The following is a 21,598-nucleotide window of genomic DNA, read 5'->3' on the forward strand; positions in this document are numbered from 1 at the left end:
GGGAAGAGCTGCGGGGGCCAAGTGGAGCCTGAGTCCCCACCATCAAGGTGTGGGGTTTGGAGGGAAGCAACTCCTTCCAAATGCAAAGAGATAGAGAAAAACAACAGAATGGGAAAGACTAGAGATCTCTTCAGGAAAATCAGAGATACCAAAGGAACACTTCATGCAAAGATGGGCAAAATAAAGGACAGAAATGGCAGGGACCTAACAGAAGCAGAAGAGATTAAGAAGAGGTGGCAAGAATACACAGAAGAACTATACAAAAAAGATTTTCAAGATCCAGATAAACATGATGGTGTGATCATTCACCTAGAGCCAGACATCCTGGAATGTGAAGTCAAGTGGGCCTTAGAAAGCATCACTACGAACAAAGCTAGTGGAGGTGATGGAATTCCAGTTGAGCTATTTCAAATCCTGAAAGATGATGCTGTGAAAGTGCTGCACTCAATATGCCAGTGAATTTGGAAAACTCAGCAGTGGCCACAGGACTGGAAAAGGTCAGTTTTCATTCCAATTCCAAAGAAAGGCAATGCCAAAGAATGCTCAAAGTACCGCACAATTGTACTCATCTCACATGCTAGTAAAGTAATGCTCAAAATTCTCCCAAGCCAGGCTTCAGCAATACATGAACCGTGAACTCCCTGATGTTCAAGCTGGTTTTAGAAAAGGCAGAGGAACGAGAGATCAAATTGCCAACATCCGCTGGATCATGGAAAAAGCAAGAGCTCCAGAAAAACATCTTCTGCTTCACTCACTATGCTAAAGCCTTTGTGTGGATCACAACAAACTGGAAAATTAGAGAGATGGGAATACCAGACCATCTTACCTGCCTCCTGAGAAACCTGTATGCAGGTCAGGAAGCAACAGTTAGGACTGCACATGGAACAATGGAGTGGTTCCAAAATTGGGAAAGGAGTACGTCAAGGATGTATTCTGGCATCCTGTTTACTTGACTCATATGCAGAGTACATCGTATGAAATGGCAGGCTGGATGAAGCACAAGCTGGAATCAAGATTGCCGGGAGAAATATCAATAACCTCAGATATGCAGATGACACCACCCTTATGGCAGAAAGTGAAGAGGAGCTAAAGAGCCTCCTGATGAAAGTGAAAGAGGAGAGTGAAGAAGCTGGCTTAAAATTCAACATTCAAAAAACTAAGATCATGGTATCTGGTCCCATCACTTCATGGCAAATAGATGGGGAAACAATGGAAACAGTGTCAGACTTTATTTTCCAGGGCTCCCAAATCACTGCAGATGGTGACTGCAGCCATGAGATTAAAAGACACTTACTCCTTGGAAGAAAAGCTATAACCAATCTAGACAGCATACTCAAAAGCAAAGACATTACTTTTCCGACAAAGGTCGCCTAGTCAAAGCTTATGGTTTTTCCAGTCGTCATGTATGGATGTGAGAGTTGGACCATAAAGAAAGCTGAGTGCCAAAGAATTGGTGCTTTTGAACTGTGGTGTTGGAGAAGACTCTTGAGAGTCCCTTGGACTACAAGGAGATCCAACCAGTCCATTCTGAAGGAAACCAGTCCTGAATATTCATTGGAAGGACTGGTGATGCTGAAGCTGAAACTCCAATACTTTGGCCACCTGATCTGAAGAGGGGACTCATGGGAAAAGACCCTGATACTGGGAAAGATTGGGGGCAGGAGGAGAAGGGGACAACAGAGGATGAGATGGCTGGATGGCATCACCGACTCGATGGACCCGAGTTTGAGCAAGCTCTGGGAATTGTTGATGGACAGGGAAGCCTGGCGTGCTGCAGTCCACGGGGTTGCAAAGAGCTGGACGTGACGGAGCAAGTGAACTGAACTGACTCCTTTCAGGGCAGGGAGGTAGTCAGATTCTGAAGATGCCTTAGAGGTAAAAGGTCGACCTGGCAGCATCTGCTAAGGCTCGCCATGCAGTGAGCTTCCTTCTGGGCATTTACAGCCAGAGGGCGGCAGGGCCAGGCTGGGCCTGGGCACTTGAACCAGGGGCCAGGATTCCCTCCCACCTCAGTGGCACTAAGGCCCTGATTCCTGTGCTGCATGAGGTCAACAAGGCTGCTCGCATGTTATCTTCCCAGAAACCCAAAAAAGACGGCAGGAAGCCGGCAGGGCTCGCCTCCGAGTTAGGGCTGCAGCTGGTCTGTCTGCCCTCCGTCATGCCCTCTGTAACAGCACACGCTGCCCGGTAACAGGAAAGTCCAGAAACTGAAGACACAGCAATAAAGGGTGCGGCCCCTCTCTGCTGAGGCGCGGCAGGGCCCGGCCCACCCCTCCCTGTGGAGGCGAGGGGCCGACAGCCAGCCAGCAGCCCTGAGCCGGCGAGGGGCCGACAGCCAGCCAGCAGCCCTGAGCCGGCAGCAAGGGCCAGAGGACAGGAGCCAGCGTGGGGCCGGGGGCCTTGAGGGCGGCGGGCAGAGCGCGCGCGAGGAGCGGCTCTCCACAGGTGGTACTTCCCTGGCACACCCGTGGCCAGCGTGTCGTCTGCCACAAGTGGCGGATGGTCCTAACAAGGCCGAGACCTCAAGCCAGCCTAGTGACCGGTGATGGCAGGAGGCAGGCTGGAGTCTCACAGACCCCAAATGAAAAGCAAAGTGCTGGGCAGAAAAACTGTTCCGTAAGCCCTCTCCTCATTTTGGCGAAAGAAAGAAAGTGAGGGCGGGTGTAAGCCAGGAAGCACAGCCCTTCTCGCCAAGCCTCTGCCCCCCCCCCCGGGGTGCGGCATTCCCTGCAGCCCCACGGAGCCCCGGCCACCAGGCCCCGTGGGCTCCATTGCTTCCCAGGGTGTCGGGTCCACAGGCACCAACTTCAGCACAGATGACCCTGATGCTAGAACTAACCAAGCAGGCAAGGACCATCAAGTAATGACTACAAAGACGTTCAAAGACTCACAGGAAAAGACAGAAGAGGTGACAGAGGTTTGTCAGCAAAGTACAAAGCATGAGAAAGAAAGGGGAACCCTAGGCCTGAGAATTATAATCCTGAAACAAAACTTAACACTGAAAGTGGTTTCCTGACAGAGCGCCTAAGGCAGGGACCGTCCGGGGAAACTGCACAGAGCCCGACCGAAGTGGGCCAGACTGTGAGGCAGGGAACGCGGCCCGCGGGAGGGCCGGTGTCCGTGGGCACCACCATTGTCTCGAGGTCCAAAACGAGCATCCCCAGAGCCCAAGTGAGGAGACGGGGAAAATGGCGTGAAAAGTACGAAACACTGGCCTCAAGTTTTGCAAGTGTGATGAAGAGTCTGAAATCTCTAAATTTAGTAAGTCCAGGAAGTCCCAACATAAAATACACAGGAAATCATACACAGGCACCTAGGACTCAAATTATTAAAAGATCAAAGATCGAAACCACACAGCTGTCAATTCAGGACCGCAGACCCGGGAAAACCTGCCTCTGTGCAGGATGAAGGAGCATGTTCCCGCCGCCTGCAGCCCAGGAAGTGCGGAGAGAACCGCGGAGCCGGGCTCCCACGGGAGGAGCGGACGTGGTTTGGACAGACCCGCCGGCTCAGGAAAAGCCCAGCAACACACAGCCCTGTTACGAGGCGCGTGTCACCTGCAGCAGCAACACAGACGGACGCGAGCCACGCACGAGCTCTGATGGGACGGGACACAGCCGTGACCACAGCGCCCCCTCCCCACAGTGACAAGAGCCGCGTGAGATGGCCAGGTGGACACAGCGTGCAGGGCCCATGCCGTCACCCTGGGCACGCGGTCGGAACCTGCCGCGGGCCCTGAAGACAGCCCAGCACCAGCCGACCTCCCTCTGGGGGGGCACGGCCAGTGACCCCTCACCTCAGCCACGAGTGTGCCCCTGCCTGAACAACCCAGTTGCATCCTTGGAAATTATCCAGCTAACCCCCTCAGGGGCAAGAACACAGAACCCCCTTCTGACCATGCATCTCAGCTTAATAAAAGCAGGAAAACCGAGGCACATCCGCGTCACCATGGCAATTAATGGGAATCTTGGAAACATGAATCTGTTTCAGATGTTATGTGACCCTCCTCTCCTTGGGCCCCTCCAGCAGGAAGTCCAGAAACATGGGCACAGGGGGCTGCCCTCCTGGGCAGCTGGGACCTGGCTGCTGTGGATAAACACAAGCGCCCTGGTGGCTCAGACAGTTGAGTCTGCCTGCAGTGTGGGAGACGCGGGTTAGATCCCTGGGTCGGAAAGATCCCCTGGAGAAGGAAATGGCAACCCACTCCAGTATTCTTGCCTGGAGAACCCCATGGACGGAGGAGCCTGGCGGGCTATGGTCCAAGGGGTCACACAGAGTCGGACATGGCAGGGATGGAAGCCACCGGCAGAGCGAGGGCGCCCCCTGCCGAGCGCTGGGGGAGCAACAGCGTCAGGCACCGCCGGTCCCTGAACCCAAGTCCCCTCTCAGCTGGGAAGCGTTCCTGGGGTCAGGCTTTCCCATCACCATCTTGCTGACATGCGAGGCCCCCGGGGGGACAAGGGTGCTTGCCCGGGGTCTCCACGCTCCACAGCCAGGGGGCCAAGGCTGGTTCTCCACCCCTCGGGCCCCATGGCCAGCGTCTTACCGGCACCTCCACCCCGTTCTTGCCGGCCAGCAGCCACTCCCAGCAGGCCAGGGCGGTCTCCATGCCGTGCTCGTTGAACATCTGCAGGGGGGCCCAGCACAGGTGGTGGAGGAGCTGCGGGTCACAGTCTGCAACCAGGGGGACGCCGTTCAGAGGCCCCGCGCACGGCCGGCCGCGGCCCCCGCCCCCGCGCACGGCCGGCCGCGGCCCCCGCCCCCGCGCACGGCGGCACCTCTGCTGCTGATGAGTCTGGCTGTCAGCTTGAACATGGCCTGCGTGTACTGCTGAGCGTCACCGGCGCCCAGTGCCGCCCTCAGCTCCTGGACCATCATCTTGTTCAGGTCCGAGGCGTGGCCTGTGGCGTCCGAGAACCGGATCATTCCGTACACCTGCAGGCAGTGGAGGCGCTCGTGGCCCGGCTGCCCAGCCCACAGATCCGTGCCCGCGCCGAGTGCCAGACAGTCCCCGCAGCCCACCTCCCGCCCCCAGAGCTCCTCCTCCAGAAGCACCTGCTGCTCCCAATGCTCTGGACGGACCCCCAGGGCAGGGGGGAGTCTGATGTGTTTCTCTCCAAGACTTGAGAAGAGCTCCCACCCCTTTCAAAGACTGGGCCCTCCCCAGAAACGCACCGCCCGCCACCCCTGGGCGGGGGAGGCACCTCGCCTGCGTAGCGGTTGCGCAGGTTCAGCGAGGCCATGAAGTTGGAATAGTCCTTCTTGACGCAGGCCGGCCGCTCCGCGAGCTGCGCCACCTGCACACACAGCACGGTGGCCGCGCCGCCCAGCACGACCCCGCCTACCGCGCGGGCCCGACCCCGCAGAGCGCCCGCCCCCGCTCTCCGTCAGAAGCAGAGGCTGCGGCTCCGGAGTCTGGGGCCTGCCGCAAGCTCCCAGGCGGGGGCCGGACCCGGACCGCGGCGCACGTACCCCGAGGCTGGTGCTCTGCTTGTTGTAGCCGGCGTAGTGCAGGACGCCCTCCGTAGCCAGGGCCAGCCCCGTGTGCTGCGACAGGCCGGACACCCAGTTCTGGCGCTTGCTCAGGTACTCCTGCCACGGGACCGCGTCGCCGCGGAGCTGAGGCGTGCCTCTGCGCGGCAGGCAGGCAGCCAGCCAAGCCTCCAAGCCGGCGCCACCCCGCCGGCACCACCCTCCCCGGTCAGCTGCACTGAGCCCCTCCGCAGTCCCACCGCACGCCCCACCCCGGGCTGGCACATCTGCCCCAGGTGCCCCCACTGTCCCTGGTCCCACACACCAGCGCCGTGTCTGGGTAAAGCTCCCAACAGCTGGAGGGAGCTCACCAAGGCCGCTTCCTGCCGACCTCAAGAAGTACCTGCAGGTGGGACTTGGTGACCGTGGGCGCCCACTTCATGGCCTCCTGAAGGATCATCCCGCAGCGCGCAGCGAAGTCCTTGACGATGCTCTGGCAGAGGGGGCGAGGGCAGGCAGCACTCAGCGCCCCAGGGCTGGGCTGCGGCCCCGGGCCCCGCTCGGCCCTGCCCGCCTACCTCTCGGGCCTCGTAGGTGTCCGGGACGGTGATGCGGTAGGGCACGTCGGGAATGTCGTAGTACGGCTGGTCCTTGTGGATGTCCTGGGAACGCAGGGCCCACCTCACGCCGCGTCCCCGCCTCGCGCCGCGTCCCCACGGGCGCCTCCTTCCCTGCCCCCACCCATCCGCGACGGGCGCCCCCCGCTCCCCACTTGGGGCGTGAGGCAGGCTCGGCGGGGGCAGGGCACTCACTGCGCTCAGCGACAGGGACAGGGTCTGCAGGATGTCCAGCATGGTCTTCAGCACCGTCCCGCTCCAGAGCAGGTGGGGGAACCTGCACCCAGAGCCCCCTGCTCAAGGCCCAGAGCCTGCCGCCCAGAGCTGTGCTCCTGAGACCACCCAACCCCATCGCCCTGGCCGCCACCGGCCAAGCCCCGCTGCTCCCCACGGGGCCCTCTGTCTCCATCCACGGCCCCTACCCCCACACTGAACACGGCAAGACGGGGCCCTTGAGCCACAGGGGCTGGGGGCACCGGCTGCACTCGCGGAAGCCCAAGTGTGGCGAGAGCCGCGTGTGTGTGGCACCTTGGGGTTCACGGGAGGAGCTGCCGGGAGCCGGGCACCCACGGAGTAGGCTGCGGGCGTGGAGGCCGGCTCAGACACGCCCTCTGGCCCTGCCTGGACGGCATCTGCTTCGGGGACCATGCAGGCCCGTTCGCTGTCTGAGGCCATCACGCGGCCGTGGGGCAGGCCCGGGCTGCCCTCAGTGCCTTGCCCCGGCAGTCATTCCGGCAAGGCAGGGACAGCGTGGGGTGCAGGGGGCTCAGGGCGGGCCCGGTCCTCCTGTGAGCCAGGGGGACACCTGGGGCCTCTGGGGGGCTGCGGGCTGGGGGGCGGTGTGCGGAGCGGCAGGGAGCGGAGCTCACTTGTCCACCAGCCCAGACAGGTACTTGTCGGCGACCCTGCGGATGCGCTTGTGGACATGGTTGAAGCTGACCAGCAGGAACTGCGCGTGCCGCTCCAGCTCCTCCTCGTTCTCCTTGGTCTTGGCCTGGGTTCGGAGCACACAGGCTGCAGACCCCGCGCGCGCGTTCTGGCGGGCATGCGGCAGGCCCCGCGCGCGCGTTCTGGCGGGCCTACCCCTAGGCTTACTTTTTCTGCCATCATGTTCAGGAAGGCATCGAACACCTTGTCGGCGACGGCAATCACACACTGCATCATCCCTGTGACATGGGGGCGTCAGTGGGGGGCCGCCCTGCGCCCCCAGCCGCACCCGGATGTTCCCACCAGCCCCTTACAGGCGCCTTCCGAGTCAGCACGCGGCCCTCGCGGCAGCCTGTCTCTGCTCTCCCACTAAAACGCAAACAGCGCCGAGGCCGTGCGCTGCTTCTCTCTGCTGCCTCGACTCCAGTATTCCTGCGTGGTCTTGTCCCTTTTCTTACGTTAGGTTCGCTTCACTAGGGCTTTGGTGATGGGCACGCTTTGACAGCACAGAGAGGTTCGAGTGTGGACCTGCTGGGACGGTGAACCTTGGGTCCATGCATAGCACCCAGGGGCCTGCAAGTCCTCATGTCTCACACAGACTCACGTCCTGAAAGCTCCCAGGAAAGGAGGACGCGGCCTTAAACCAGGTGTGGCCCACAGATCCTACTGCTGGAGGTGTGTGGGAGCCGCTGGGTCTGCTCAGGAGTGGCAGGCCTGCTGCAGCACGCAGGATGCCCGGGGGGGGGGGGGGCAGGTGCCCCACGGCGAGCTGTCTGCTCTTGGCTGACTAGCCCCTCTAACCGCTGCTCGTGGGACGTCTCTGCCCATCAGCTGCAGGGCACCCTTCCTACCCGGTCACTGGCACCAGGGGTGGCTCTACACAGGTGCCCGACCTCTCCCTGGACCCCGTGGCTCTTTCCTGATCGCACGAGAGGAGCACCTACAGTCACTCATTTACAAACACTTGGAAGAAACGGGCTTCCCTATAGCTCAGTTGGTTAAGAATCTGCCTGCAATGCAGGAGACCGGGTTTGATCCCTGGTTCAAGAAGATCCCCTAGAGAAGGAAATGGCAACCCACTCCAGTCCTCTCGCTGGGAAAATCCCCAGGGACAGAGGAGCCTGGCGGGCTACAATCCGTGGGGTCGCCACCACCAGTGGAGGAACAGTTAGCCGCTGCCCACACAGGCACACGGGGACACGCGCACACCCCCTCCTCCAAGACGGCGCCCTGGTGTGCCTTCCCTCTTCTAAGCAAGACAGCAGCGACGTATCCACGTGTGGGCTCTGCACCCTGGCCTTGGTCCTCTCAGCAGCAGTGTTAAGAAGCAAGACCGCGCCTCAGCCACGAGCCGCCCAGCGCATCCCTGCTCCCAGGGGCCCGGGCCACGTGCTACAGTCATGTTTCTGAGGCGGCGTGCAGCAGCGCGGAGCTGCCTTCTCCAAGCACACAGGGCGCACACTCCGCCTACACCACTAAACCCCAACGCACCTCAGCGGCCCGCCGTGCCGACTTACCGGACTTGTCTTTCTGGATCGCTTTGTCCTCAAAGTAGCAGAACATCACCTGGAAGCGGTCGGGGTCGGTGGAGCGCAGGACCCTGCGGGACGGCCCGGGTGAGGGCACAGCTCGGGCCGGCAGCTGCAGCACCGCCCGGATGGGCGAGACCGTGAGCATGGCTGCCCCTTCTGGGGCCTTGAGGGCCATGTGTAGGGCTGGCGGCCGCGCCGGCGGCAGTTCAGCGGCCCGGGCCCAAGTGGAGGTGGCCTCCCGGAGCCCGGGGGCATCGGGGGCTCAGGGAGCAGGTGCACACGGAAGAGCGGGAGCCTGGGCTGGCGCCTCTAAGGACGCTGACACGCCAGGAGGAGCGGCACAGCCCGAGCCAGGACGGTGTGCACAGGGCCAGCCCGCGTACCTCATGTACTCCAGCCGGTAGACAGACAGCAGGTAGGTGGACATGGCGAAGTCCAGCTTGCCGATGAGAGTGGACACCTCGGGGGCCGGGTCCAGAAGGTTGACGATGGTGCTGCGCAGCTCGCTCAGCTCGGCCTGTGGGCGGCGGCGCTGCGTGGGTGCAGGTGGCCCCATCCCCGAAACCGGCCCCACAGACACGCAGGACCAGCCCTCTCATCCCCGGGAGCGTCCCGAAACCCTGCCTGGAGCACCGTGCTTGGCAGGGAGGCATCCTTACGGGCGTGACTGTGTCGTTCTTCATGGCTGAATTGTACTGGAGAACGGACCGCAGGGGCTCTCTGCTGGGGAAGGTGAGCAGCGGCGACTTGGTGGCGATCTCACAGACGCCCTCGTACCACTCCTCTGGCCAGAGTCCTGCAGGACGGGGAGGGCTGAGGCGCCACCTGGCTCGGGAGGCGCCCCACTGGGGCCCACGCTGACAGCGGCTCTAGCCGTGGGCCCCTTGCCTGAGCCCGTCTCAGGATGGGAACAGAAACAAGTCTGTTTCCTAAGCGAGGCAGGGCCCCCGAAGGCACGTGGTGTCCCAGAGCCCTAAAGCGCGTCCCCACTGTGGAGGCAGCAGGCACACCGGCCGCCCTGCGCGTGCACACGCCCTGCCAGGCCCCTGGGCCTCACTCTGCACTGCCCCCGGGGCCCTACCGGAACCCTCCACGGCAAAGCCCATCAGCACCGAGTACAGCCAAAAGTCCCGGAAGAGCTTCTGCAGTCTCGGCTTTGGCTCCTTGATGGGCGGCAGCCGCCGGGTGAGCTGGGGAGGAGAGGCAGAGAAGGGGGCTGTCTGCACGTGGAGCTGAGCCCTACGGACGCGAGCCCGTGACCCGCCCTCCAGGCCTCCTCTCAGAGGAGCAGCCACCTGGCCCAGGAGGGGACGGCTGGACCAGCGGCCCCCAGCAGGCTCCCTGGAAACCCTCCCGTGCCCTCGAGTGCAGGCAGGCTTTGTGCCGAGGGCCAGCCACGCTTCGCCACCAGTGAGCGGGCGGCAGCAGCCCCAGGGCCTCGGCCAGGTGTTCACAGGTGGGCGGCGTGCCCGCGGGAGCACCAGGCCCGAGGCAGGGGTGCGGGGGTGTGGGGTTGGGGGCAGGGAGGCGCAGGGACCATGGGCAGAGCCCAGTGCATGAAGCAGGTGACAGGTGAGCCTCTCGGGCCTGGACTCCCCGCAGCCGCCCCCATGGCAGCGTCCCGCTGTGTGTGCGCGCGCGAGTGCGTGTGTGTTGGGGGGCTCAGGTATGGAGAACGGTAAACGCACACAGCACCTGGCAGACGCGTAGACCCTCCCGAGCTTCTGGGAGAGGCCACGCCCCCACACGGTGCTAACTAACCCACCGCAAGTGGGTCTCCCCAGCTCAAACGTGCACTACGACCTATAAGCACCGAGTACGTGCCAGGTGGTGGCCAGGAACGGTGATGTCCACTGCTGTGAGGGGATGGCAAGGGGTAGGATGATAATCAATACAACCCTTCTTGGAAAGTGAGTTCAAAATATGAACCATAAACAAGACACCCTGGGGCTTCCTGGCAGTCCACAGTTGTGACTGGACTAGCACTGCCAGGGGCCCGGGTTAAGCCCCTGGTCGGGGACGAAGACCCTGCAAGCTGTGCAGCACGACCCAAACAAACGGAACCCCACAACCAGACCCAGAGGCGCCCAGGGCTGACGGCCCCTGCCAACGCCACGAGAACCTCCGGAGACCGGAACCCCACAAAGTAGACCCAGAGGCACCCAGGCCCCGGAGCCTCGGTGCGACCCTGCTTCCCGGCGACATAGGGGAGTTGGGCTGGGTGCCCTGCAGGGACCAGGGCCGGCACGCAGGACTGGGCCAGGGTCTCCTTGTGGCCCCCTCGGCCGAGAACTGAGGTCGGCATGCACGGTGGTGGGGGCCCACATCCAGGGTAGCGTCGAAACCACCCCCATGACACAACCCAGCTCTGGCCACAGGGTCCTGATGGCTCGTCCACAAGGAGACAGACGGGCCTCCAAATGTGGCGTCGCAGCTGCTGGGCGGTGACCGGGCACACAGCGGGGCTTTGTGCTGACGAGGCTGGGGGGCGGTGTTTCACCTGCGATCTGTGTACTTTGGAAGACTGAAACTGCAGCCCAGCACCAAAGGTCGCAGAAGCGCGCGGCCGACCTTGGCCGATTCTGCCCCTGCAGAGCCACTCTGCACCAGCGGCACAGAGGTGAGTAGGTCTCCAACCTTTCTGCGGGTGAGGTGGGTGACGGGCTTGTTTCTCTGTGTGGCAACACCTTCCCATAGTCCCTACCGCTGTTTTCGGAATGGAAGGGTCTTCTGTCCATCTTGCCCGCCCGTGAGGAGGGTCTGCACAAGCTTAAGGACCTGAACTGGGGACAGGGCTGGTCGGGGGGGCATCCTGGTTCTGGGGTGTCACAATCGGTTCAGGAAGATGTGTCTATGTGTGTGTCACACGTGTGCACACACACACGCAGACAGACCTGGCGAGCCCGGGGACAGGGCCCGGGGGTGGCGAGCCCGGGGACAGGGCCCGGGGGTGGCGAGCCCGGGGACAGGGCCCGGGGGTGGCGAGCCTGGGGACACGGGCCTGGGGGTCTTCTGTGCTGAGTCTGAAGGCCCATCCCCTTTAAGAGCGTCCTCAGCTGTCAGCCACGCTCCTCCTGGGCTGGGGGACAGCAGCCAGCATGAGGCGGCGCCACAGAACAGGCCCAGGAAAGCAAGCTGTCACATGGTTCACCTTGAGAAAGCACTGCTTCTCCTCAAACATACTACCCTGGATTTAAACACCACCGAGCGATAATTCTGAAGCATCTTACTTAACTCCTATGATGCTGAAAGCCAAGATGACAGAGAGGTGTACCTTCCAGGTCCCTAGCTTTTATCCACAGGACGCGAGGTCTCAGGAGATACACCCTGCTCCCTCTGACGAGGGCGTAATGAGCGTGACGGGCTTGTCAGCATGGAACACGCAAGAGGACACGGAACGCTCCCACTTGTGCTGAGTGCACACGGGCAGACACAGGCGCCTTCGCCTCCACCTCCCTGTCGGCTCTGACTGCCTCCTGAACCCTCGATTACAACAGAGGGGTCAAAGTCGCGAGCCACGCGCCTGTCCCTCTCCAAACGTGGTGCTCCGGGCATGCGGCTGGCCGCACTCACAGGGCTGAGGGCCGAGCGCTGGACACTGCGGAGGGGCCATGACCCTGGGTCCGGTTGAGCCCCTGACCCAGCACAGGCGGGACCTGCAGGCTGGCACTCAGCACGGAGCTCCCGGCCTGGCCCCGTGCACAGGCAGTGGCTCGGGCAGGACTCACGGAGCTCCAGGGGCCTCAGTGCACTGAGCCCGTCCTCAGGGCCAACCAGCCCAGCTCCACCTCACAGGAGCCCACGGTGCTCTCCCAGCCTGGGTGGGGAACAGAAGTCCTGGTCCCCAGAGGCCCAGCAGACGGCTGCACACCCGCACACTGAACAAGACATGCCCCCGCAGGGGACTGAAGGGACACTGGGTGCTGTCCCCCTCCTGGGAACCGGGCACGTCGACAGCTACGCTCTCCTGGGGGGCAGTGCCCAGCCAGGGAGGCGGGCACGCAGGGGAGGGGCGGCAGGCAGACCCCCCCCCCCGGGGCACCCCGCTCCCATGGAGGAAGCCCCTCAGGCCTCTGGTACGCGCTCCTAACAGCACCCCCACACCCTGACCCAGGGCACGATGGGGACCCTGGTGGAGACGGGGCCCTCCCGCAGCAGCGGGCAGTGACTGGCAGATCTAAGATGCTCACCCCTCACCCCCCGGGGCTGTGAGCGGCCCGGGCGACCCCTGCACCGCAGACGCGGCCCAGGTCACGCAGATTAGACCCCGCGGACTCCCAGCACAGGAGGTGGCCCCCAGCCCCTGCCAGCACCGTCCTCGTGAGCCCTCCGCACTGCACGCGGGCCCCCGGCCGACGGGGGGACACCACGGTGCCTCCAGGGCCCCGGGTGTCACTCAAAAAATTGACCCGAACTCAGTACACGAGTGGGAAGGAAACTCCCTGGGTCCCCAGGCCCCAGGGTTTTGCCCACCTTTCCACCAGGGGTTCTGAGCGGTGCCCCTCACGAGGCCCCACGGAACATCAGGCGTGTCTGTCTTCTACCGGATCCCAGCGTGTCTGGGGACGGGCACCCGGGGCCCCGCTGGTGTGGGGGCTCCCAGGCCGTTCTCACGCGTCTGCTCTCCCCCAGCTCCAGCTCCTCCAGGATGCGGTGCCCCCTGCGCCCGTTCCTGCTGGCCCTCCTCCTGGCATCTGCCTGCAGGACCCTTGGCCCGCGGGGGCGGCGAGATGGCGGTGGGGGCGACCCCGAGTCTGCGGAGCCCCAGTGGGGGCGGCTGAAGGGCAGCAACGTGAGCCGGCCCCTGCCGGCCGCCGCCTTCCACGAGGAGAACACGGTCACCACCGAGTGGGCCACGGACGGGGAGGAGGAGGAGGACTACCTGGACCTGGGCCAGATCTTCGGGGAGGACGGCGACGACTACGGCGACGTCGTGGACGCGGACCCGCCCCCGCGTCCCGGGGCGGGCGCCGGCAGCGTGCTCCCGCTCTTCCCCGGCAAGAGCCGCGTGCAGCGGCTCAACCTCCTCAACGCGCAGTTCGGCTTCGAGCTGTACCGGGCGCTGGCGGCGCGGGCCGGCTCGGCCGACAACGTCTTCCTGGCGCCCGTGGGCGTGTCGGCTGCCTTGGCCATGCTCTCCCTGGGCCTGGCGGGCGACACCCACCGGGAGGTGCACGCGGCCCTGCGCTTCGCCGAGTTTGTCAACGCCAGCACCACCTACGAGCTGGGCACCGTCCACAACCTGTTCCGGAAGCTGACCCACCGCCTCTTCCGCAGGGACTTCGGGTACACGCTGCGCTCTGTCAGTGACCTCTACGTGCAGAAGCAGCTCCCGGTCCTGGACGACTTCAAGGCCAAGGTCCGGGAGTACTACTTCGCAGAGGTCCGGGCGGCCGACTTCTCCGATCCGGCCTTCCTCGCCCACACGAACCGGCACGTGGCCCGGCTCACCAAGGGCCTCATACGAGACGCGCTGCAGGACGTGGACCCCGCGACGCAGATGCTGCTCCTCAACTGCCTCTACTTCAAAGGTAGGAGGCAGCACGGGCCCGGGCTGGACTCGCGGGCAGGGCAGCGAGGCCTGCAGCCTCCACCTCCACTACCCCTGCAGAGCCAGGCTCAGGGTGGCTTGCAGGGTCAGGGAAGGCCCCGGCGAGGAAGCCCGTGGTTCACGCCTCGCTGCGGCCACTACAGGCTGCTGCTGTCAGCGTCTCCGTCTCACCACTGCAGGTGAGGGCTGCTCAGCGTCCCCTCCCGCCCATGCCAGACCTGAGCTGGTGCCTCTCTCTGCATCAGGCCCACCTGGATCTCAGTTTTCTTATTCTCTTTCGGGTCGGACCAACGGCTGGAGACCGGCTGGGCCTGAGGAGCTCACATTCACAGCCCCCTCCTCCCCAGACAGCTGGGGCGGGGAAATCAAGCCCACATTTAGACTTACTGCTCTGGGCCAGCAGTGAGGCACCTCCAAACCCCACACACGTGCACACAGGCTCCTGGGACCCCAGAGAGTAGGCAGTGCGGGTCTGTAAAGCCCAGGCCTGGCTCGCAATGCCCTGTGGGCACCCCAGCCAGGACACCCCAGCAGCCCCCCCGCCCAGGGAGCCGGCAGGCAGCCAGGAGCAGCAGGGCCGCGGGACAGCCGCGTGCGTGCCTGTGGTCAGGGCAGCCTCTGAGCAGCGCTTCTCCAGTGCGGCCCCCACAGCAGCCGCATCCGTGCCCCCCGGGCCCGGCCCAAACCAGACATGTGGGGCAGACCGTGGGGGCGGTGCGGCCTGTCTCAGCGACCCCCATGCCGCTGTCACAGAGGCCCTGCCTCGCTGACCTCACAGGGTCCTGGGTGAGCAAATTCCCGGCGGAAATGACACACAAGCACAGCTTCCGGCTGAGCGAGCGGGAGGTGGTCAAGGTCCCCATGATGCACACCAAGGGTGCCTTCCTGGCAGCCAGCGATCAGGAGCTGGGCTGCGAAGTGCTGCGGCTGGACTACGTGGGGGGCGTCAGCATGCTCGTGGTGGTCCCACACAAGCTGTCGGGGATGAAGACCCTGGAGGGCCAGCTGACGCCCCAGGCAGTGGAGCGGTGGCAGAGGAGCATGACCAACAGGTGCCTCGGGGGCAGGGGGCGCCGGGCCGCGGTCGCTTTAGGGGAAGGGGTGTTGTCCCCCAGGCCGCTGTGAGTTCAGCCCAGAGCTCTTGCTCGGGCAGAGGTGGTCAGGGCGCACCAGTGAGAAAAGGCGTGGGGACAGGAGCGGCGTGGCTCTGCCACAGCCCTGCCACGGCCCTGGGGTCATCCGCCGCGCCTGTCCCTCTCGGGTCCATGTCAGGACAGGCTCTGTGGTCGGTCGGAGCGGGAGGGACGCATCCGTCACCTCCCAGTCTCCCTGGGCCCGTGTGAAGACATGACCCTGGTCCAGGCCTCCCTGTAGAACCAGAGCACAGACGGAGCAGGAGCCGGGGGAAAGGCAGGCCTGCCCAGAAGCCAGGCCGTCGTGCGGGCCGCAGGCAGGCACGGCTGCTACACCTCAGGGAATGGGGCTCCTCTGGGATGCGACGTGGGCAGAAACATGCTCTCTTCCCGACCAGGACACGGGAGGTGCTCCTGCCCAAGTTCAAGCTGGAGAAGGACTATGACCTGGTGGGGGCCCTGCGGGCCCTGGGGGTCACGGCGCTCTTTGACAAGCACAGCAACACCACGGGGATCACGGGCCAGAGGATCGTCATCGACCTGGTAACACCCGCCCTCGCCCGCCCCGTCTGGGCAGGGCCCCCGAGCCCCCACCCCGCCTGCAGACCCTGGGCCTGCTCATCGAGCGCCCTGGGGAGTCCCACGTGGCCGCGGTGCACACCACAGAGGTGACACTGTTCAGCCCCTTGCACAGCACAGCCCCAGCTTAGCTGACGGGTGGGCACCGAGTCCCGAGGGCTGTCCAGACCCAGTGAGCCCGGCCTCTCCCATCACCCCGCCCCTTCCCGGGAGGACACAAGCCTCTGCACCCCAACCCCGAGTGTGACCGCTGCCCCCTCACGCGTCCCTTGTGCCCGACGCAGTTCAAGCACCAAGGCACCATCACGGTCAACGAGGAGGGCACGCAGGCCGCGGCCGTGACCGCCGTGGGGTTCATGCCGCTGTCCGCCCAGGTCCGCTTCAGCGTCGACCGGCCCTTCCTGTTCCTCATCTACGAGCACCGCACCGGCTGCCTGCTCTTCCTGGGCCGGGTCGCCAACCCCACCCGGCCTTAGTGGCGGGGCCTGGGCGTCTCGAGTGCTTTGGGGCATCCACCATCCTATTTCCCTTCTGACAACCACCACGAGGTGCCTGCGCCGGGACCCCGTGGCCCAGCCCCCTTTCCGGGAGACGCGGATGAGGAGGCGACGCTCGTACCGTCAAGCCTGCAGGACAGCTGTCACTGAAGGGTGCTGGCGCAGACACAAGGCCCCCTCCTCACAGGTCAGCCCCAGGCCCAGCAGTGCCCCTCTGCCACCCAAAGCTGCTCCCCACTATGGAGCATGAGGGCCCCCAAGATGCTGACAGCCAGCCCCTCCTCAAGCGAGGCCCAGCCCGCTGGCAGAGGCATGTCTGCTCAGAGCAGGGCGTGGGCCGCAGGCACGCCTCCCACGCAGGGCTTAATAAACGTGACGCTTTTACCGGGTGTGCCCTCCTCTCATAAGCACAAGTAACTGAGGGAAGCCGAGTTCACACTGCCCGACGCCCCGGAGTGCTGGAGGCTGAGAGCGACCTGAGGGCCCCACGGTGACCCAGGGCAGGGCACGCCTTCGGCTCGGACACGGCAGCGCAGCTGGGGCTGGGGGCCGCGTGCACGGTGCGGCCCGAGACCCACTCGCACCTCCGGCGCTCTGAGGCGAGCTCTCTGCCTCAGGCTCCCCGTCTGTGAAATGGGGGTGACAGAGCCCTGCCTCGCAGGACTGCAGGGAGGATAAAGTGGGTCAGGGCAGCCACCCAGCCTGGGGGCCCTAACGGGGGCCTTGCTGGGCCCCTCGCCTTCTCCGCCTGAGGTGAAGTATAGACTCCTGCGGACAGACGCCACTCCCACGAGAGAACGGGCACAGCTTTCAGAGGGGCCGGTGAGCTGAAAGTGTTAGTCCACGACCCTGTGTTACGGCTCCGGGAGAATGAGTGACCCGCCCAAGGCCCCGGAGCTGCAAGGGGCCCCTGGCCGAGCAGCCTGAGTGGACCTTTTCCACGGCCTGTCACGTGGCTGCGGCTCAAGCCGCAGGTTCCAACTGTGGAACCTGGGACATTCTGAGGAGCGTTCACAGAGTCGCAGGACACAGCCCACGACTCTCAGGCAGGAAGGCGCCTCGGTGGCCAGGGGACCCAGCTCCCTGACCCCGGGCTCCAAGGTCACCCAGGAGGGAGCGGCTGCCTTAGGGCAGGAACCCCTACTTCCCGCCCAGACCCACAGGACAGCGTGCCACCAAAAGGCCCCAAGCTGGAAAGAGTGTAGAACATCAGAGCAAACCAACACGGAGGGAAGCCAGCGCCTCCACGCACATCCGGTTGCCTGGAGCAAAGGCTGGAACCACGCTCTCCAGGCTCCGTGTTAAGCAACACAACCAATATTTGTCCCCTCGCCCCCAGTGTAACCATTAACTTGCTGACTCCACAGCACGTACTCCGTTCACGTGACGGTCACGGCAGCGAGGCAGACAGTTTCAGGTGAGCGAGCGCTGGCCGGCCACAGCTCACAAGTCTGCCTGCCCTGACCACCGGCCCCCCAGACGGCCGCCCCGCCTTTCCGAGCAGCTCTGCTGGCAGGCGGAGTGTGCGTGGGGGCTGGGACGCCCACTAGGACCCCACAGGCAGGGCCAGGGCTCCACCCCTGCCCCGGTGACCCTGACACCCGTGTGCTAACTCACAGTGCACACGTGTGCTCAGCCACGTCAGCCTGTCCACCTCCCTGCAACCCTGTGGACTGTAGCCCGCCAGGCTCCTCTGTCCATGGGATTCTCCAGGCAAGAACACCGGAGGGGGTTCCCGTGCCCTCCTCCAGGGGATCCTCCCAACCTGGGGATCGAACCTGGGCCAGAGGCAGCATGCTCCCTCCACTCAGCCTGTGACGCCTCACCAACAGAGCTGAGAACTACATATACGCCAGTCGGCTGTGGGCTCCTGTCCACCTTGGCCAGCACACACCACATCCCCAGCGGCCCCCAGACTCACATGATGAACACCCCCAGAGCAAGCCCCCAGACCCCTTTCCCGAAACACCGATGGGCTCTCCACCCACCCGCCTGGCCTCCACTTCTGGGGTTGCCCTGCAGCTGGGGGTCAGCCCCTGTGTAGCTCCAGCTGAGGACACACGCGTACGTGCTCGAGATTCGAGTGATGAGGGAGCTGGCAGCAGACGCAGGGGCTCCACCCCAGGGTGCGCTGAGGGGGCGCTCGGGAACCACCTGCGTAAACAGAGCCACCCCAGGCAGCAGCTGCGGGAGCACCGCGGAGGGGCAGGTACTCACCACTGCGATCACGGGGATGAGCACGCCCAGGTTCCCTGCGCTGCTGGAGGCCTGCGGGGGACAGAGCCAGGTCACTGACCAGCACCCCTTGTCTCACCAAACAGAAAGACAGAAAGGCCCCACACGGCATCGTGAGAAGTGAAACTCCTTCAAACAAAACGATGAACGACACGCACAGGGAGACGGGTAAAGGTGCTCCACCTTACGGTCAAGACAGGACACAATCGACGTCACACGGGGGACACGGCGCGTGTGCCGTGGCAACTCTGCACGAAGACCTCGCGGTGCTACAGACGTGACGCCTGAAAAGCACTCGGGCCCCCTGCGAAGCGCCCACTTCGGACGCCGCCCCCCAAGAGGTCTTGCGGCCACCTGACACCTGTTTGTTCCCACCACCTCTCCGTCCCACTCAGCCCGGAGGGTGGCCCCCACCAGCCCCCAGGAAAGCGCTAGCCCCCACTCCCAGTGGGGCCTGGGGCGGCGCCCACCTTGAGGGCGGGCCCCTTCTCGCTGGCCCGCTCGCTGGCCCGCTTGCCCTCCAGCCCCAGCTGCACGAACAGCTCCAGCAGGTTCATGAGCAGCTCGTCCGCCAGGTGCTCATCCTGGATGTTGGCTGCGATGTTGGCCAGGGCGTTGATCACCGCCAGCGAGCAGTGCCTGCGGGAGCGAAGGGACAGACAGGCGGCAGGAGGAGGTGAGCGAGCGCAGCCAGGCCAGCCAGCCCTGGGGTCCAGCGGCCAGGCTCCCGAGGAGGCAGCAGCGAGCCCGCAGACAAGCAGCCCGAGCCCGGGGCTGTTGTGGGGACTCACGTGGCGCCACGCACACACACGGCTGGTGAGCAAGCCGAGGTCACGGCCACCCAGCCGCCCGCTCCCCTTGGGGAGAAAGAGGGGCAAGGAGGACCTCCACCCCGCCCTGTGCCCTGCCTGGGCCTGGCCAAGCCAAAGGAGGTTCTGCAAACACAGGAGGAGCGTCTGTCCTTGGGCGTCGCACACCTGAGGCTGTGGTGCCCATGCTCAGGACCCACTGAGGACGGCACGGGAGCCCTCGCTGGTGTGCCACCCTGACCACAGAGGCTCGGGCTGGGCGGACTGCAGCGCCGCTGCCCCGAGGGCAGGCTGACGACGGGCAGGCCAGGCGAGGTGCCGTGCCCACCGGGCGTTGGGCAGGCTGGGTGTGAGCAAGGAGGTGCTTGCTGAGGACAGCGAGGTGCAGGCCATCCCCGCCAGGAAGCATGGATGTCTAGCACATGGTGCTTTTGTGAGAAGCGGCGTTAATTTACGGGACAAGACCCCGAGTGGCCCCCTTTCTAAGGATGGAGAGCGACAGGAAGGCAGGAAGGCTTACCTGTAGCCGTGGTCCTTGTAGTCCTTGGTGGCCGAGTACACGACCGAGCTGGCCTTCACGCTGATCTGCTGGAAGAGGTTCCATACCTCCTGGTAAATATATTGCTGGAAGAGAGAGAGGGACCTGTGACCACCTCTCGCCAAGAGCGCCCTCCACGGACACCCAGAGGGAAGGCGCCGTGGGCCAGAGCTGTGGGCCTGCAACTGTGCCAAGGCTGCCCCTGCCGCTTTACGCAGACCTCCACGCACACAGCTTCCACTTCCACTTCAGTCTAGTCTCGTCAGCAAGAGCTCAGTTCAAGCCGCTTTACCTGGCCGTCTAGAAACAACTACTCTGAGCTCCCCTACTTGAGAAAAACCTCGGCACCCCCCGCGCGGGCCCGCGGCTCGCTTACGTTCCCAGCGATGACCAGGCAGCCCAGCTGGTCAATGATGAGCACGTCCAGCGGGGAGGGGGGCTGGCAGAGCTTCTGCTGCAGGACCTGCAGGATGGGCTCCATGACCTTCGGGGTGTCCCGCAGCGCCACCGCGATGTGGCCCAGGGCTCGGATGGTGTGGTCGGGGATCAGGTGTGCGTCCCTGCACAGGGGGGACACAGGACCTGGGAGCGCAGCTCCAACACAGCGGGAGGTGGAGCCGGGGGGCCTGGACCGCGCGTCTGACAGGGACTGCCGGGGGCCTGCCGACACCAGCGCCAGGCAGGAAGGCAGGGCTGCGCAGCCCAAACGACGTCCGGGGGTACACGGAAGGTGGGCTGCAGCGGACACGGCGGAACAGACCCGCACCCGAGTCCAGGCTGGACGAGAAAGCAGCTGGGGAGCGTGCACGCCAGCCAGCCCGAGCCTCAGGGGTCTGCGCGCCCCACTCCACACCCCCGTCCCCAGGGGCGGGGCGTACTTATCGCTCTCCTGGGAGATGTACAGCCGGTTGGAGAGGCTGGCCAGGAAGGCCTCCACGATCACCGGGTCCACGGTCAGGCCCGCCTTCAGGCACCTGAGCAGTGTGAGGCAGCACAAGCAGCAGGTGGGCGCCTGCGGCTGGTCTAGGTTTGGTCTTTCTGTCTCGAGTTTGCAGGGTTCAAAGAACTGCCCTGAATGCATCCCCCCAGAAATCTGAATGAACACCGAGACGCAATGAATTCAAACAATGGCTTCGTGTCACACCACTTGGTAAACGTCTCGGTCAGAAATAATAACTTCACTGTTTTGCCCCAAACTGCTCCCTTCAGAATGCCATACTCATCCCAACTCCAATCAAACTCCCGGAGGACCTCCTGGGTCCAGTGGTTAGGAACCCGCCTGCCAATGCAGGGGCCGCAGATTCGATCCCTGGTCCAGGAAGAGCCCACAGGCCGCAGGGCAAGTAAGCCCATGAGCCACAGCTGCTGAAGCCGTGCTCCGCAGGAAGAGGGGCCACGGCAGTGAGGAGCCTGCACACCCCAACGAGAGAGGAGCCCGCTCATCACCAGCAGAGAGCGTGCAGCAGCAAAGAACCAGCACAGCCAGAGACGAAGACCGAACAAAGGTGGGAACCAAGCCTCCCTGCTCCTCAGCGGGGCACAGTAAGCAGGTGGCTGAGCAGACGTTACAGCTACGTGGCGGGCTGTGAGCTGCACGGAGAGACGCTGTGTTCTAGAGGGAGCTCTCACAGCCCCCGGGAGCACGGGGCCCTCAGTCCTCTCTCGCTCCTCACATCTGGGTCCCGGCCACAGGGCCTGAGGTGAGTCT

General features: G+C 64.1%; 2 protein-coding genes across 4 annotated transcripts in view; one reads left to right on the forward strand and one right to left on the reverse strand.

The window, feature by feature from the left end:
* PI4KA (phosphatidylinositol 4-kinase alpha) overlaps positions 1 to 21,598 on the reverse strand; it is a 57,123-nt gene that overhangs the window by 11,242 nt on the left and 24,283 nt on the right. For all 3 annotated transcript variants that reach the window (XM_027956873.3, XM_042234190.2, XM_060400871.1), the window contains 18 exons: positions 20,769 to 20,864; positions 20,267 to 20,450; positions 19,873 to 19,976; positions 19,014 to 19,182; positions 18,526 to 18,576; positions 9,630 to 9,738; positions 9,208 to 9,344; positions 8,932 to 9,065; positions 8,534 to 8,616; positions 7,185 to 7,255; positions 6,959 to 7,083; positions 6,285 to 6,366; positions 6,051 to 6,134; positions 5,876 to 5,965; positions 5,473 to 5,592; positions 5,205 to 5,297; positions 4,779 to 4,935; positions 4,547 to 4,674 (listed from right to left, as the gene is read on the reverse strand). In XM_027956873.3, the coding sequence (XP_027812674.1) occupies positions 4,547 to 4,674; positions 4,779 to 4,935; positions 5,205 to 5,297; positions 5,473 to 5,592; positions 5,876 to 5,965; positions 6,051 to 6,134; positions 6,285 to 6,366; positions 6,959 to 7,083; positions 7,185 to 7,255; positions 8,534 to 8,616; positions 8,932 to 9,065; positions 9,208 to 9,344; positions 9,630 to 9,738; positions 18,526 to 18,576; positions 19,014 to 19,182; positions 19,873 to 19,976; positions 20,267 to 20,450; positions 20,769 to 20,864 (2,017 nt within the window). The remainder of the gene's footprint in view (positions 1 to 4,546; positions 4,675 to 4,778; positions 4,936 to 5,204; positions 5,298 to 5,472; positions 5,593 to 5,875; positions 5,966 to 6,050; positions 6,135 to 6,284; positions 6,367 to 6,958; positions 7,084 to 7,184; positions 7,256 to 8,533; positions 8,617 to 8,931; positions 9,066 to 9,207; positions 9,345 to 9,629; positions 9,739 to 18,525; positions 18,577 to 19,013; positions 19,183 to 19,872; positions 19,977 to 20,266; positions 20,451 to 20,768; positions 20,865 to 21,598) is intronic.
* SERPIND1 (serpin family D member 1) lies at positions 11,091 to 16,692 on the forward strand. Its single transcript, XM_027956881.3, has 5 exons — positions 11,091 to 11,168; positions 13,181 to 14,079; positions 14,878 to 15,151; positions 15,631 to 15,775; positions 16,096 to 16,692. Exons 2-5 carry the CDS (start codon positions 13,197 to 13,199, stop codon positions 16,285 to 16,287), a joined length of 1,494 nt encoding a protein of 497 aa, XP_027812682.1. The 5' UTR covers positions 11,091 to 11,168; positions 13,181 to 13,196; the 3' UTR covers positions 16,288 to 16,692.

Source organism: Ovis aries, chromosome 17 (genome assembly GCF_016772045.2).
Source record: "Ovis aries strain OAR_USU_Benz2616 breed Rambouillet chromosome 17, ARS-UI_Ramb_v3.0, whole genome shotgun sequence".
NCBI classification, from domain to species: Eukaryota; Metazoa; Chordata; class Mammalia; order Artiodactyla; family Bovidae; genus Ovis; species Ovis aries.